Source organism: Condylura cristata, unplaced genomic scaffold (assembly GCF_000260355.1).
Source record: "Condylura cristata isolate star-nosed mole 26May11 unplaced genomic scaffold, ConCri1.0 scaffold00023, whole genome shotgun sequence".
In the NCBI taxonomy this organism is placed as follows: Eukaryota; Metazoa; Chordata; class Mammalia; order Eulipotyphla; family Talpidae; genus Condylura; species Condylura cristata.
The window spans coordinates 13,150,004-13,164,764 of record NW_004567124.1 but is presented as its reverse complement, the minus strand read 5'-3'; the positions used below and the strand labels follow the sequence as shown (position 1 = coordinate 13,164,764).

Here is a 14,761-nt window from a genome sequence, read left to right as displayed (position 1 = left end):
AAAAGAGATATCCTATTCATCTATTTTCAATATAGAAAACGTTATTAAAATGAAATTACAAGCATATATCTTCATAAGGTTGATAAGCTTCCTGAGACTCTAAACAGATTTCATTCTACTTTTCCCTGATGAAAACCCTAGACTTGCAGCTAGATGCAAAACTCAGAGGAAAGGAGTCAAATGTCTTGGTTTTGTCCATCCTGCATTTAATGTGTGTTGTGTGGTACATAAACCTCTCACCGTGTCCGTGGTGCATTCCAGGAACTATTATTAATTTTCCTGTAATATTGGGGCAGCAGCACCAGGCACCAGGGCTCCCCATACACATTTTATTGGATGCATATTAGCGTGTGTGCTCAGCTCCAGCTGCTCACTCCCCTGGGCCTGGGGGAACTGGAGGAGGACGTGATTGCCAGACATTTTGTGACATAATTTCCCAAAAATGCCAAAAGGTGCCATACCAGGTTCTTCCTTCCTGGCAGACACACAGTCTCCCAAGCCTCTGCATAGTATGCATTTCACATATAAACACAAGGTGGTGGTGTTTGAAAGCAGGAAAACCCTGGAACTTGAGTCTCACTCCCAGACGCAATCTTTTACAGACCGTCAGCCAGTCTGGAGTGCTCTTTGTCATTCCATATTAGAGGTGTCTTGTAAGAGGGAGAAGTAATAGACTTTATTTTCCTGTACCATGTCCCGTCCACTTTATTTTTAAAGTACTTCTTAAATCTGTCCCTTCCATTAAATAGTCTTCTGCTGCCCTTGTTCAGGCTCTCACCATCTTGCATTTATTTTGTAAACCCTATTGTGTATTAGTTACGTAAATAAACTGCTTCTATTTAAAATGCAAAATTCAAGAATTTTGATAGTTATCTATGTCTGTCTCAATCAAGATACAGAACATGGGGTCGCCCTGGTGGTGCAAAGGGTTAAGTCACAACACCATGAAGCTCTGGCAGCCACTGCCACACAAGTCAGATCCCCTGCAAGGGAGCTGCAGACCTCTCCATACCCACATGGTGCGGCAGACTTCTCCTAGCCCACTGCTCCCCTCAGCAGGGTATTTCAGTCAATCCACCTGTTCTGTTCCCTGTTCTTTCTCTGAATCCTCTCACTCCCTGCACCTCTGGCCTGTACACCAGATCTTGTATGCATAAATAATTCTTCAAAAGAAAAAAAAAAGATACTGAACATGTCCTCTACTCCCAGAGAGCCTCTGTCCCTTTGCATCTATTTCTCATTCACCTCCAAGCAAATTACTTTCCTCCAGGGGTAGGAGTGCCTTAACCACCTTTTGTCACTATAGACTTGTACTTTCTGGAAATGGAATCACAAAGTATGTACTCTTGTGTCTAACTTTCACTCAGAGTAAGGATTTGAGGTTTACCTATGCAGTTATTTATTGTAGACTATTTTTCATTGTTTGAATAAAATACAATTTATTTATCCAGGCACCTCTTGGTGTCCATTTGATTTATTTCATGTTTAGGCTGTTGTGAGTAAAGCTGCTGTGTGACCTTTTCTGTGCAAGTTATTGTGTGGACAGATACAGGTTTTTATTCCTCTAGTATAAATTAGTAGTGGAATAACTAGGTTGCATAGCAGGTGTAGTTTAAGTTTTTTTAAAAAAAAGATTTATTTATTTATGAATACAGAACTGGGGTACAAACCAGAGGTGCAGGGGTGGTGAGAGGATTCATCAGAGACAGAGTGGGGAGCAGAATAGGCAGATCTACGAAGTACACTGCTGAGGGGAGCAGCGGGCGGGTCAGGAGAGGTCTGCCATGCCATGTGGGTCATTTCCAGGGCAGGTGGGGATTGAACTCATGCTGAAGTGGCTTTAGCTTCTCAGTGCTGTGCTTTAACCCATTGCGCCACCAGGGAGGGCCCAGGTTTAAGTTTTAAACAACTATTGGGCAGTTTATCAAAGGGATTATAATATGTTACATCCCCACCAGAAGTTGGGGTTATTCAGTTTTTCTATGTCCCCACCTAGACTTCATATTGTCAGTTGTTATTTGGCTACTCCATATGGTGGTGGTGGTCTCTCATTGTGTTTTTCATTTGTATTTTGAGGTCATTAGTGTTGTCAAACATCTATTTTTTGCCATTTATATATCTTGTTTTTTTTTAAGGTGTGCAAAGCTTTTGCCATTGTTTTAATAAGTTTTTAGTTTACTATTGACTTGTAAGTGTTCTTCATGTATTCTAGACACCAGTTCTTTTCCAGATAGATGTATTTTGAACATTTTCTCCATTTCATGACTTGTTTGTCATTTTATTAATATATATATATATATATATATATATCAGATAACACATATATATACGTTTTTTTAAAGATGTACTTATTTATACATACTGAACTGGGATATAGGCCAGAGGTCCAGGGGTGGTGAGAGGATTCACCAGAGACAGAGAACAGGGAGGAGAACAGGCCAACTGACGAAGTATACTGCTGAAGGGAGCAACAGGCGGGCCAGGAGAGGTCTGCTGCGCCATGTGGGTGACCTCTGGGGCGGGGATCGAACTCATGCTGAAGTGACTTTAACTTCTCAGTGCTGTGCTTTAACCTGCTACACCACCAGGGAGGACTTCATTTCATTAATATATTTTAAAGATATTTTATATTTCATTTTGAATACAGTTTATCATTTTTTGTTTAATTGTTCATGCTTTTGTGTCCTAGCTAAGAAATTTTACTTATTACAATATCAAAGAAACTTCTCATACATTTTCCTGTAAAATAAGTTTTTGTTTTCTATGCCAAATGGATCTTAATCCATTTGGAGTTAATTTTTGTGTTTTGTGTCAAGAAATGACTGGTATTTTTTTTTTCTACGTAGCTATCTCATTTTTTTTTTTTTAAAGATTTATTTATTTGTGCATACAGAACTGGGGTACATGCCAGAGGCTCAGGGGCGGTGAGAGGCTTCACCAGAGACAGAGTGGGGAGCAGAACAGGCAGATCGACGAAGTACACTGCTGAGGGGAGCAGCAGGCGGGTTGGGAGAGGTCTGCCACACCATGTGGTCACCTCCGGGGCAGGCGGGAATTGAACTCTTGCAGAAGCAGCTTTAGCTTCTTAGTGCTGTGCTTTAACCCGTTGCGCCACCAGGGAGGGCCTCATTGTTTCTTTTTAAGTTATCTTTAATTCCTAATATTGATGACCTGTACCCTTTCTCTAACTTTCTTCTTTAGTTCATCTTTTGGGTTCGGTTGGTTTTTAAGAAAAATTTTTTTTAAATGTTGGTATTCTCTATTTGTTGGTAATCCCTATTGTCGGTTTTCTATTTTACTTAGGTTTGTTCCAGTATTCATTATTCTATTCCTTCTAGTTATTTTGATGCTACTTTGCTCTTTTTCTAGTTTCTTGAAGTGGAGCTTAGGTCATTAATGTAACAATTTTTTTTTAAATGTAAGTTTTAATTACTGTAAATGTCTTTCTGAACTCTGTTTAAGTTGTATCTCACAAGCTCGGATATATTTTCATTGTCATTCATTTCAAAGTATTTTCTAATTTCCTTTGACTTCTTGGACTGATGGACTATTTTAGTAGTGTGTAGTTTAACTTCCAGATTTTGAGGTCTCTAGATATCTTGTTTTTGATTTTTAATTTAATTGATATATCAGATAACATACTTTGTATGGTTTTAATTAAATTAAATTTATTGAGTCTTGTTTTATAGCTTAGCATATGGTTTCTCTTGGTTAAATATTATGAAAAGTGCATATTTTGCTGTTGTGTGTTCTATATATCAATTAGACATAAGTGCTTGGTATTATTTAGATTAGTTGTGTTTTTCTTCTCATTTTGGGATAATATTGAGGGATTATTAAAAATCTTTCATTTCTTTATATATATATATATATATACATTTTTTTTACTTAACTTATTTTGAAGCTCTTATCATTAGGTACATACATATTTTTCATTACGTTTTGGTGATGAATTGACCTTTTCATTATTATGAAATATTAGTCATATTTTATACTCTTTGTATTAAAGATTTATATGGCATTAATATGACCATTCCAGACCTATATTTTCCTGTCCTGTGTTTATTGTTTGCAGGGTACATACCTTTCTTCATCTAGATACTTTCAACAGATCATATTCTTTATGTTGTAGTTGATTTTTATTTGAACCTTACACAAGGTTCTCTGTTAGACCTTTTTCATAGTCTCTGTCTTTCACTTGGAGTATTTAATCCACTGACATTTAGTTATTCTTGATATGGCTGGATTTAGGTCTGCTATTTTATTATTTTATATCTCCTCTAAAATTTAGTGGTCTTCATTTAATGTCCAGACATCTGAGTAGTTGATTTTTGTCTTTTGTCCAGAGTTAATAGCTATATTTGCAGGAGGATTGTCTGTTAAGTGCTTACTTCTCAATATTAGAGTACAGCTCTCACCTCACTTTGAACTAGAAAATGCAATGACCTTCTGGACTGGTCTTCCTGCCTATAGTTTTATTTCCTTACAATACAGTTTTCACTTAGCAGCCCAAGTGATGGAAATAAAACTTGGTGTTGACGGTGATCCCATAAGTTTGTGAGTAAGGGGTTGTGGTGTATGCAAGTAGCCCTTTGCAGCTAACTCTACTTACATACTGCAGGGTGGTGTAACTTTCCCTCGCCTAACTCCAGAACATTTTTTTTTTTTTTTTTTGATGGTTCAGTCCTTCTATCCATCCTGAGTTAGGCATTTCCTCTGATTTCCCCTTTAGTATTCTGAATGTCCTTCTGCATGGGGCTTATTATTTCATTTTGCTACTTCTTAGTTGTCTCTACCCTCAAAAGATTAATATTTCAGAGATTTTAAATCATGTACTATTTCTTTAACTTCACTTATTTTATCCATTGCCTCATATGTGGTAGGTACCTAATTTTTTTTTAAGCTTTATTTATCTATTCTTACAGAAATGGGGTACAAGCCAGAGGTGGAGGGGTGGTGTGAGGCTACACCAGAGACAGCGTGGGGAGCAGAACAGGCAGATCTATGAAGTACACTGCTGAGGGGAGCAGCTAGCGAGTCAGGGGAGGTCTGCTGCACCATGTGGGTCATCTGTTGGGCCGGGGATTGAACTGGCACTGAAGTGGCTGAAGCTAGCATGCATGCTGAGTCCTAACCCATTGCGTCACTAAGGAGGGCCAGGTACCTAATTTTTTAAATAATATTTTATTTTTACATCATTTTGTGCATTTTTCCATCTCAGTTGCAATCCCCTTGTGTTTCCATCACCAAATCACCCATGTGCCATCACCATTGTCCAGTGCATTTCCCTCCCCCCACTGTTTTTGATCCCATTCCCCACTCCACCCCCACAAAATGTCTCTGGTATATAGCTGTTCATTATTATTATTATTTTCTCACCTGGTCTGTTTTATTCATGCTATGAGAGAAACCATCTGGTATTTTTCCTTTTATTTCTGGCTTATTTCACTAAGCATGATCTTTTCCAGCTCCATCCATGTTGCTGCAAATGGCATGTGTTTATTTATTTATTTATTGTTGGTTGCTGAGTAATACTCCATTGTGTATATGTATCACGTCTTTTTAATCCAGTCATCCACTTTTGGGCATTTGGGTTGTTTCCATGTCTTTCCAATTGTAAATAAAGCAGCAGTAAATATGGGGATGCAGGTCAGATACCTTTTTTTTTTTTTAATTACATTGGCTTTTTAGTAGTATCAGTTTTTCCTTTCAGGGCTTTAGTATGTATTTCCACCAGCTACCCAGAGATCCTATGAAATAGAACAAAAGATCTGGGGCTACCACTCCTCACTGTTAGCCAATCAGGACACAGTTGCCCTGTGTTTATTGTTCACTCCCTGTGAAATATTCATTATTAAAGCCTATTCTGAGAAGGGCTAAAATGATGGGATTATCGGAACTTATTAAAGAATAGAATCTGCCTTTCTCTTTCCGTATGAATGGGAGAGTTCAACTATGTCAGGCAATCTCTGTGTATGTGTGTGTGAATGTTGATGTGGCCCTGGCAGTCAGCCAACACCATTCTCCTACACTGAGCACCAGGTGATGGAATGGGAACCCATAGCTCTGCCATGACTTGTCAGCTGCTAGGGGTCTGGCCGCACTTTCTCTTCCATTACACCATGCCCCATTCCTCAGAAGAGCCCCGTAGACCTCTGTGGCTGTCAGAATGTGGGTTTGTACTGGAGCTGCTGCCTTGCTCCTGGGCGCCTCCCATTCAGAGCCCGAGCTATTGAGCTGTCACCCATTTTTTTCCTTTCAAAACAAACAACTTCTGTTCCCATAGACAACGTTCGTGTGTTATCTAGTATCTTAAAATACTGCCTCAGCTTCAGCTCCAACTTAAAAGACAAATGCTGTAAGTTTTTTGAGTTATGGAAATAATGTGTTCTTATAGGAGCAATTATACATTTATTTATTCAATAGATATTATCTTGTATTTCCTACATGTTTTGTGTCAAAGATACAGCCAGGAAGATAGATAGGGTCATTGCATCATAAAACTTCAGTCAAGCATTTAAAAAAAAAAAAAGAAAAAACCAACCTACAAGAAAATTAAAAACAAAACCTCAAACCTCCGTACATGGAGATAACCCCCCATAACCTCTGTCTGAAATTCCTGTATATTTTTGCCCTTCACAGTCCAGGCTCCATCACTTCATCTATTTTTCATTCCAATGTCTTCAACTCTTCTTGCACCTTTGTCCTTCATTTCCCCCATGGGGCAAATTTCCAATTCCTGAACATCATAATCATCAATCTATGTAATGTTTGGCTCTGGGCTAAAAAAAAAAAAAAAAAAAACTATTTAGAATGCTAATTTTAATCCCAAGGAGCTTGTTTTACTTTATATGTTTAAGATTCTGAATTTTCCACACCTATGAATACTAATTATTAAGTTATAGAGGTATTTCTCACTAAATTAAGTTAATAGACTTACTCATTTTATAGTTTAATGAGGGAGTATTAAAAGTTGAGCTGTACCATATTTATAATTGAAAAAAAGTGATAAATATGTAAATACCCATCAATAAGGGACTAGTTAAATAAATAACGTACATCCATTCAATGGAATGTTATGAACACATTAAAATAGTTTGTTGACATTAAAAAAAACTAATAAATGTGGGAAGGTATTCACAACAAATTGTTCGGTGGAAAAAGCAGATTGTAGTATAGGTGAAGAAATTCTGCTTATTTCTTATGTAAGATTTGAAACTTATTTACATCCATAGAAAGTACTCTGTGGATTCAATCCATGTGTTTCTTCAATTCCTACTGTGCAAGAGGTTCTTGATAAACACATTGTGATTGTTGTGCATGGCACTGGAAAAAATCAGATAAATTATGCCATGCATATTTATGGGAGAACACATTCGCTTTACTAAAAGTATTTTCCCCTCATCTCTAGAATAATGAACTTCAGAGCAGGTTGGACTACTTGACAGAAACCCAGCCCAAGACTGAAGTGGAAACCAGAGAGATTGGAGTAGGCTGTGATCTTCTACCCAGGTATTTGGAATTTCCTGTTTTCCTGACTCAGATCCCCCCCTGACTTAAGAAAATACTTTACTGGGCTATTATTATAAGAAGTGCATTCTTTCGATCAAAAGTATTTCTGCAAAGATAATTGGTGACTGTGATGGGGTCTGACTGATTTCTGTGGGAGCAGGGACTTTTTGTGGGGCAGGAGGATAGCAAAAGGGAGATGCAGGGAATTTCACCTCAGAAACTGGCCTTTTCATTGAGTGCATGCTCCTTCCTGCACTCACTCCTCCCCTCTACTTTTCTGTTTTCACCTCTCCTCTCCCTTTCTTTCCTCCTTTCCTCCCTCTCTCTCCCACCTTTTGTTGAGTATCTCTGCCACAAATATTTGTTGAGTATCTCTCCTGTGCCAGATAGTTTTGATGGAGAGGAATGAGATTTGGTTCCTGCTCCAGTCAGGAGGTCAGCTATCTATGTAAGCAAACATTTATAGTAGGTGAGAGGGATCTGCAAGGTACTTTAATAATACAGAGCAGGGAAAGTCCAAATCTGGAGCAAAGTTAATCGATGGTGTGTTTCCTAATACCATAGCAAATTGTTTTCAACTACTGGGTCAGATTCACAAATCAGTGATCCACTTTAGCCATGAGTTGCTGATATACAACAGCTGTTGCCTGGCTTCTTTCGTGGCATTGCTAAGCTAGAGGACTGGCCCATTTGTTTTAAGCTGCTGCTCCACATGGCCATGCCTGGCCTCTCCCCTGTAAGACTAGAACCTGTCATCTAATAACCTATCTTTGATAACTAGCCTACCACCTCTAGATGCTCCAAAGGGCATAAAAGTTTATAACAAAGACACTGATGGCATGTGGTTTTGACTTGTTACTAGAGTCACAAGGTGCCTTGTGTGTTGTGTGTAGGAGGGTGAATTCTTGTGTCATTAGAGACATTTGTAGGTGATGTGGTAGACATTAGGAGGCCCGAAAAAAGTGGAATCCTAGAATCTTGATGGGTGACATTTAGTGATGGGCTGCCCCACCCCAGGGAGGGGTGCAGACCGCCTGGTTCCTGCCTTCCTTAAGGCAGCAGGTTGCCTGTGGGTCAGGCTGGACTCCATTTGCTGTAGCCTCAGTTTCCCACCTGTGAAGTTAAGGGTTTGACAAAGTGACTTCTCTGCTCTAACCACCTCTGTTGTTATAGAACAAGATCTTATCTCCCTACTGGCAATTTTTACTCATTACTCTTAGCTCTTTTTGAACTTATAAAAGAAGCCACTTACCCTTTTCAAAGTATTTATCAAAAGCAGCACTAAGCTCATTTTCTGAGAGTGATTTCTTGTTTTCTGATAAAAATGAGGCAATTGTATCATTCTGATGTAATTACCAGAAATTATTTTCTAAAAGGGAAAATAGGTAAGTAGATACCAGGTGTCATCAATGTGGGATACAGAATACATGATAAAAAGATAGCCAAAAAAAAAAAAAAATGATTGGTTATGTCCAGGGACTCCTTTCCAAATATAAATAGTTTGGTCATTTCCCTCCTTTTTTTTTTTTTTTTTTTTTCAAGAATCAAGTGACTTAGTCCACTCTAATTGCCCACATAATAAATCTTGTTTGGCTAAGATGGATACAAAACTATGTCTGAAACCAATAAATTGTTTGTTTTCTAATTCCCACATTTTGGCTTGAAATAAGCTTTTCAATTTGTATGCTGAAGGATAGCCTGAAGCAAACTTTTATGGCTAAGTTATGAAACCACAAAGCGGTTTTCATAATGGAAGTGCTGACAGACCCTTAACTTATGGCCGCAGTGAACTTGGAAGCCACTTCAGTATCTAAAAGCAGCTTTTCCATAAATGTAGCATTTGGTTTCCCCCAGGATCCATCTTAGCACTTTAACTACCTAGGTCAATCAGCAGAGGAAATGAAAACTACATATCCACATTTCCGAAAAGGCAGAATAATATTTCATTCTTTTCCTCACAAATATTTATTAAGTGCCTACTATGCAAAAGATACCGTGCCACTCTGGGTAGTGAGAGAGGCGCATGGGTTGTTTAGAGATCATTCAGGGCAGTCATTTTCCACCTGTGCTTGTGCTAACTCTGGCTCTGGGAGAGGCCTCAGGCTGTCTCGGGAGCTTAGCAAGGAGCTGGACTCAGGGACCCTCCTTCCCCCAAAGCAACTTGACAAGCTTAGCTTTTAGAGTGCTTTGCACACTAAAAGCTTATCCAAGAAAAACTTTACTTGAATAAAAAGTTCTGTGGTCAAAAGTAAATTCTAACCCCTCTCATTTAATCCTCATGTCCAATAGATATCAAAATTGGTGCCCAGAGAGGTAAAGTGATTCCCTGGAAGCCACGCCATCAGCATTTATTAGAACCAGACCTCTGAGTCCTCGTGTGGTACATTTGTAGTTTTAAAATACTCAATAAGTAGAGAGTTGCTAAATTGTGATATGTTTGTTCTCTCATTAAATACGTGGTTCTTAATTGGACCTCACACTTGAATCTAAATAATAAAGATCGCACAGTGTTTTCCACGATATTTTTACAGTAGCCTCCTCCAGAATTTTTTTGCTCAAGAGCAATATTGAATTAAGCCTCATTACGTAGAGTGGTTTTGTTCTCACTTGGTTTTCTCTCCAGTGTGGGAGCAGTGTGGGCCATGGGGGAGCCCCAGACCAGCTCCTTGTAGTCCTCCTGGTGTCCTCAGGCTGCTTCAGCAGGCTGGAAAGGAGGGAAAGGGTTCTGCCCAGCCTGCTGCTGGCTGAACACAGCCTTGGGCAAGTTACTTATATCTCTTAATCTCAGCAATTTCATCCTAACATGGAAATAGAACAATATCATAGCTCATAGGGTTATGAGGATTAAATGAAACTTTAACACACTAGCTATTCCAAAGTTAGATAATACATGATAGCCATTGTTACTGTTAACTAAAGGAAAACTCTGACTTTACCTGTAAGACACTATCAAACATAGGTGAATTTGGTAGACTGATACAACTTCATTGGCTTAATAGTTGCTGGTGATTATTAATGATTTATTAAATGGATGGATAACTTAGTCAAGTGTGCCCTACTTCACTGTGATTGAGCTCTTCAGTTAAGCTCTCAGAGGTTTGAGAGCCTCTAGATACTGTGTGAAATTCTGAAAGGCCGTGTGATTTATGGTCTGTCAGAGTGGTTCCAGGGGTCTAGGCACTGGGGACAAAGTCTAACAGCCCTTTGACACATTTCTCCTTGTACCTGCAGTTATATGCCGTGCTGCTGCTAATTTCATTTACCCATAATTAGAGCTTCTCTATTTTTATGTATGCTGAAGACATTTGAAGCCAGCTTTTTCTTTACTTAGTGAACCATTAAGGCCACCCACCCAAGCCCAATCTCCCTGTCCCTGCCAACACTGTAATGGGAGAATGTAGCCCACATCCCTCAACCTCCCTCAACCTAGCATTTACTTGATGCTTAGTAAATATTTTTTTGGCTGAAATTAAAGGTGCTCACTAAGTAAGGACTTAGGCAGCTGATATATGTTGTAATGTGATTTATTTATTTGGTAAAGGACTTAAAGAAGCATTTCTTGCTTATGTTTTACTTCTTTTTGTTTATCTTCTCTCTCTTCACTAAAATATGTAAGTTCCACGTGGGCAGGGATTCTCTCCCATTACATTAATTGCAGTTTTCTTTGTAATCTTACTTAGAAGAGTCTTGTGTACAGTAGCATTTGGCTGTCTACCCTAAGCAGCACAATGTCTGCTTTCTATAGGACTTTTCTCTTCTGGTTGTCTCCCTGCTTCCTTGGCCTGCCATTCATCTCTTTTGATCAGTCTTCTTTCTCCTCCCAGATCCCCACTGTGGAAATTCCTCAGGATTCTCCTTGGTTATAGTAATTTCTGCAAAGATAGCTCTTCTCCTCACTTCTCTTCTTGCCACACCTGTGGCTGAGTCATTAGTAGTCCAACTTCTCTCTTGAATACAAGTCTTCCTTCTGAGGTTGCCTGCTGTGAATTCCCTGCTGGCATGCACTTGGTCTTCTTTCATACCCACTCTATCCACAAATGAGAGAGCATCTTTTTTTGGTCAAAGTCATCCTATTAGTAGTGCTAAAGAACACTGATTCAGAATTAGCACTAGCTTCTGGTTCTAGATCTCTCTCCTTTATAGATACAGCTTTGAACAAATTCCTAACTTCAGTGAGTCCCAATTTCCTCACCTAAAACAAGGATATTTGATACTAAACCCCTCAGAAACTTGCTTTGAGTCTTTGACGGAGACTAAGTTTTAAGAACAGTTATGTACTCTGTTAGTCGAATGAGATACAGGCATAAGTAGCCTAGTTGCAATAACCACATGTTCATATTTCTGATAACATTGCCACTGTTTCCCCAGCTCCCCAAGCTCAGTCTACAGCAGTCACCCCTGAACCATGAACTGTTATGCTTCTGACTTCCTCATGCCTATCTCAGCTTTAGGACTTCCTGTGTACATTCTCTTCCCAAAGTTACCAGCTGCTTGATTCTGGTGTTTTGTCTGTGTTTAATATGCTTAGTATCATTTCTCTGTCTCCAGTTTCTCCTTCTCAGATTCTTTTCCTTTTCTATTTAATCTCCATTTTAAATAAATTTCTGGAAAGCAAGGATCTCATAATTGGATAAGAAAAGAAAGGGGTGAGACAGTGTTCACTGATTTCAAGGTCTTTTAAGCTCATCTTTTTTAAAATAAGACTAAGGAATTTTATTTGAAAAGTTCAACGTTAGTTAACTAAAGACATTGAGCACAATCTTAGGTCATTTAGCCTTCATTCACAGAGAACTGTGATAAGCAAACGCCCAGAAGAGACTGCGCTTTCTCTTGCCCTTAGTGAAACTTGGTTTCTAGCACTGTCATAAATTATGTCACAATAAGTATGATTTAATGAAAAATATTTCCTGTAGTCATAAGTGCGTGGCACATAGTAAGCACTTTAAAATGTCTACATTTTCATATTTCTGCTGTGAAGACCAGGACACAAAATGTTTTTTTTTTTTTTGGTCAAAGCCGCCTTTGCTGATTCTGCTATTTTTCCCCATAGGGATCAACCCCTTTATGGATTAATAAAAGGTTAATAATAGCTTTAACATGATAAAGAAAATGGTTGAACTTCAGTTCTAAGTTGACACCCTTAGTGTTCTTGAAATCCTGTTATTTCCTAGTGACCAACTACATCAGATACCTCAATTCTTTATGAAAGATTGTGATATGAGAGACTGTTTTTGAAACTCAGAAGGGCCACCTTTATAAAAATTTCTGATTTCATGGCCTTTGAAGATAGTATCACCAGTTATCATTTCTGTTATGTAGGCTTTTCATAGTAGTTGGCACAAATTGCCATCTGGCTTCTATTCTACTCCACTGCCTACTCTGGACCTCAACTTGCTTGGTCCTGTGGCTTCTTCTCTGTGACAGGTGACAGGTGACAGTGACCCCTCATTCATTGAAGTCCCTCGTCCCTTGGTTTCTTTTGTCATGCATATGTGGGGTGATAGCACTGTGCCTGGCCTTTTGTGAACTGCTGGGGTCATGAAGCTGAGTAAGATATGGCTGAATCCTTCAAGAAATTAGAAGTAGCAGAAATGTGTAGACGCGTACAGGGGCACAGTGAGATAGATGTTTCTGGTGGTGTCACAGTCATTTCCAAGGTGTATATGGTGAGACTAGGATGGAAGCATGGAAGGGACATGTTGATTCTCTTGGGGAGAGATGTGTGGAGTTTAAAATTACCCCAGCTGTCTAAAAATCCCTGTTAAAAAGCTGTGTGCATACTACATTTAAGTTAAAAATCTTTGTGGAATAATGGGAGTTGTCACTCATGGGAAAGTTTAGCAAATTGAACCTTGTGGCAGCAGAAAAAGTTGAGCAGCACTGATCCAGGAAACTGAGCACATAAAGAAAGAAATAGTCATTTGTACCACTTGTGGAGGGGATGGGAGGGCATCAGGGAAAGTGTCATACGGGTGATGTTTCTTTTGAGTCTTAAAATATTGGCAGTAATCCAGCAGTTTGATTTGATTGGGGAGACATTCAAGGAAGAGGGAACAGCAAGAGAATGGCAAATAGGTGGAAGTAGTGTGAAAAGTCAAGAAAACTGTGTTGCTTAGCAAGGCCAGACAGGAGATATAACAGGAAATGGTGGATGGCCCCTAGGCCATGCAGGGGAGTTTCAATTTCATACAGGAAGCAGTGAGGAGGCTGAGAAAGATCACAAACAGTACATGCTATGATTTGTTGGGAAATATCTTTGAAAGCAGAATGGACAGTAGGTTCAGGGAGAGAGAAGACTGTCAACACTGAAAGCAATATTCAAAGATAAATTATGCAAATCTGAACTAGGCCAGTGATGGAAGGGGTAGAGAAGACAGATGACAAAACAGTAGTTAAGAAGGTAGGAAGTTAGAGGAAATGGAGTGGACTCATATGCTATATACACAATGTTGTTGCATTAGTAGGGAGAAGGAAGGTTAGCGGCCCTAAGAACAATCCATAGATCTCAGTTGCTTAGTGCAATGAAGTTGATTTCTCTTGCTAGAGTCTAGAGCAGATTGGACCTCACTATTTAGTCATTTGGGATCCCAGGGTTTATCTAGAACCCTTGCCTTGGAATCCTTGGGCTCCTTCTTATATCCCCTGTAGGAAAGGGAAGACAGAGACCATGGAGGACTGTCTAGATGGTTTTTGTACTCTTAACTCTGAAAATAATATATATCATTTCTGCTCATTTAGTCACTTAGCCCACCAAATTGCAAATGATTTGGGAAAAGTAGTTATGTGTCCAGATAAATTCTTGGACTCTGCCTTCATCTTAGTTGGCAAATCCTGCTAATTCTAGCTTCCCAGAAGCTCCCTAACCTTTCCTGAAACTTCACCTCCTTTGCTACTGTAAGAATTCAAATTCTCATGTTCTCAATCCCTTCCTAAATAGCAAAATTCTCTTAACCTTCTACTTTCAGACTGATCCTTCTGCTGTCAACCCTTAGCAGTGCTATAGGAATCTTGCTAGAATAAAAATATGAGCAATTCATGCCTGTCCTTTAAAACCTTTAGGAGTTCCACATTCGTCTCTGAACTTCAGAGCAGGGCGTACAGGACCCTTCTCCCCATGGCTGGTTGTTGGAGACCAATTCCAACTATTGAGGTGTCTGGAGGCAAGACAGGCAGGACCCTAAGGTGGGATGGCGTCGGCGAGTGGAGAGTCCTAAAAAAGGGGAAAAGGAGAAAAAAGGGAAAGGGGGGC

At 39.2% G+C, this 14,761-nt stretch overlaps 1 protein-coding gene across 1 annotated transcript in view; it reads left to right on the top strand.

Annotated features, from left to right (window-relative positions):
• Window positions 1–14,761, top strand: part of MYZAP (myocardial zonula adherens protein) — a 92,148-nt gene that overhangs the window by 74,692 nt on the left and 2,695 nt on the right. Inside the window, exon 12 of the mRNA XM_012728677.1 lies at window positions 7,412–7,512. Coding sequence (XP_012584131.1) covers window positions 7,412–7,512 — 101 coding nt within the window. The remainder of the gene's footprint in view (window positions 1–7,411; window positions 7,513–14,761) is intronic.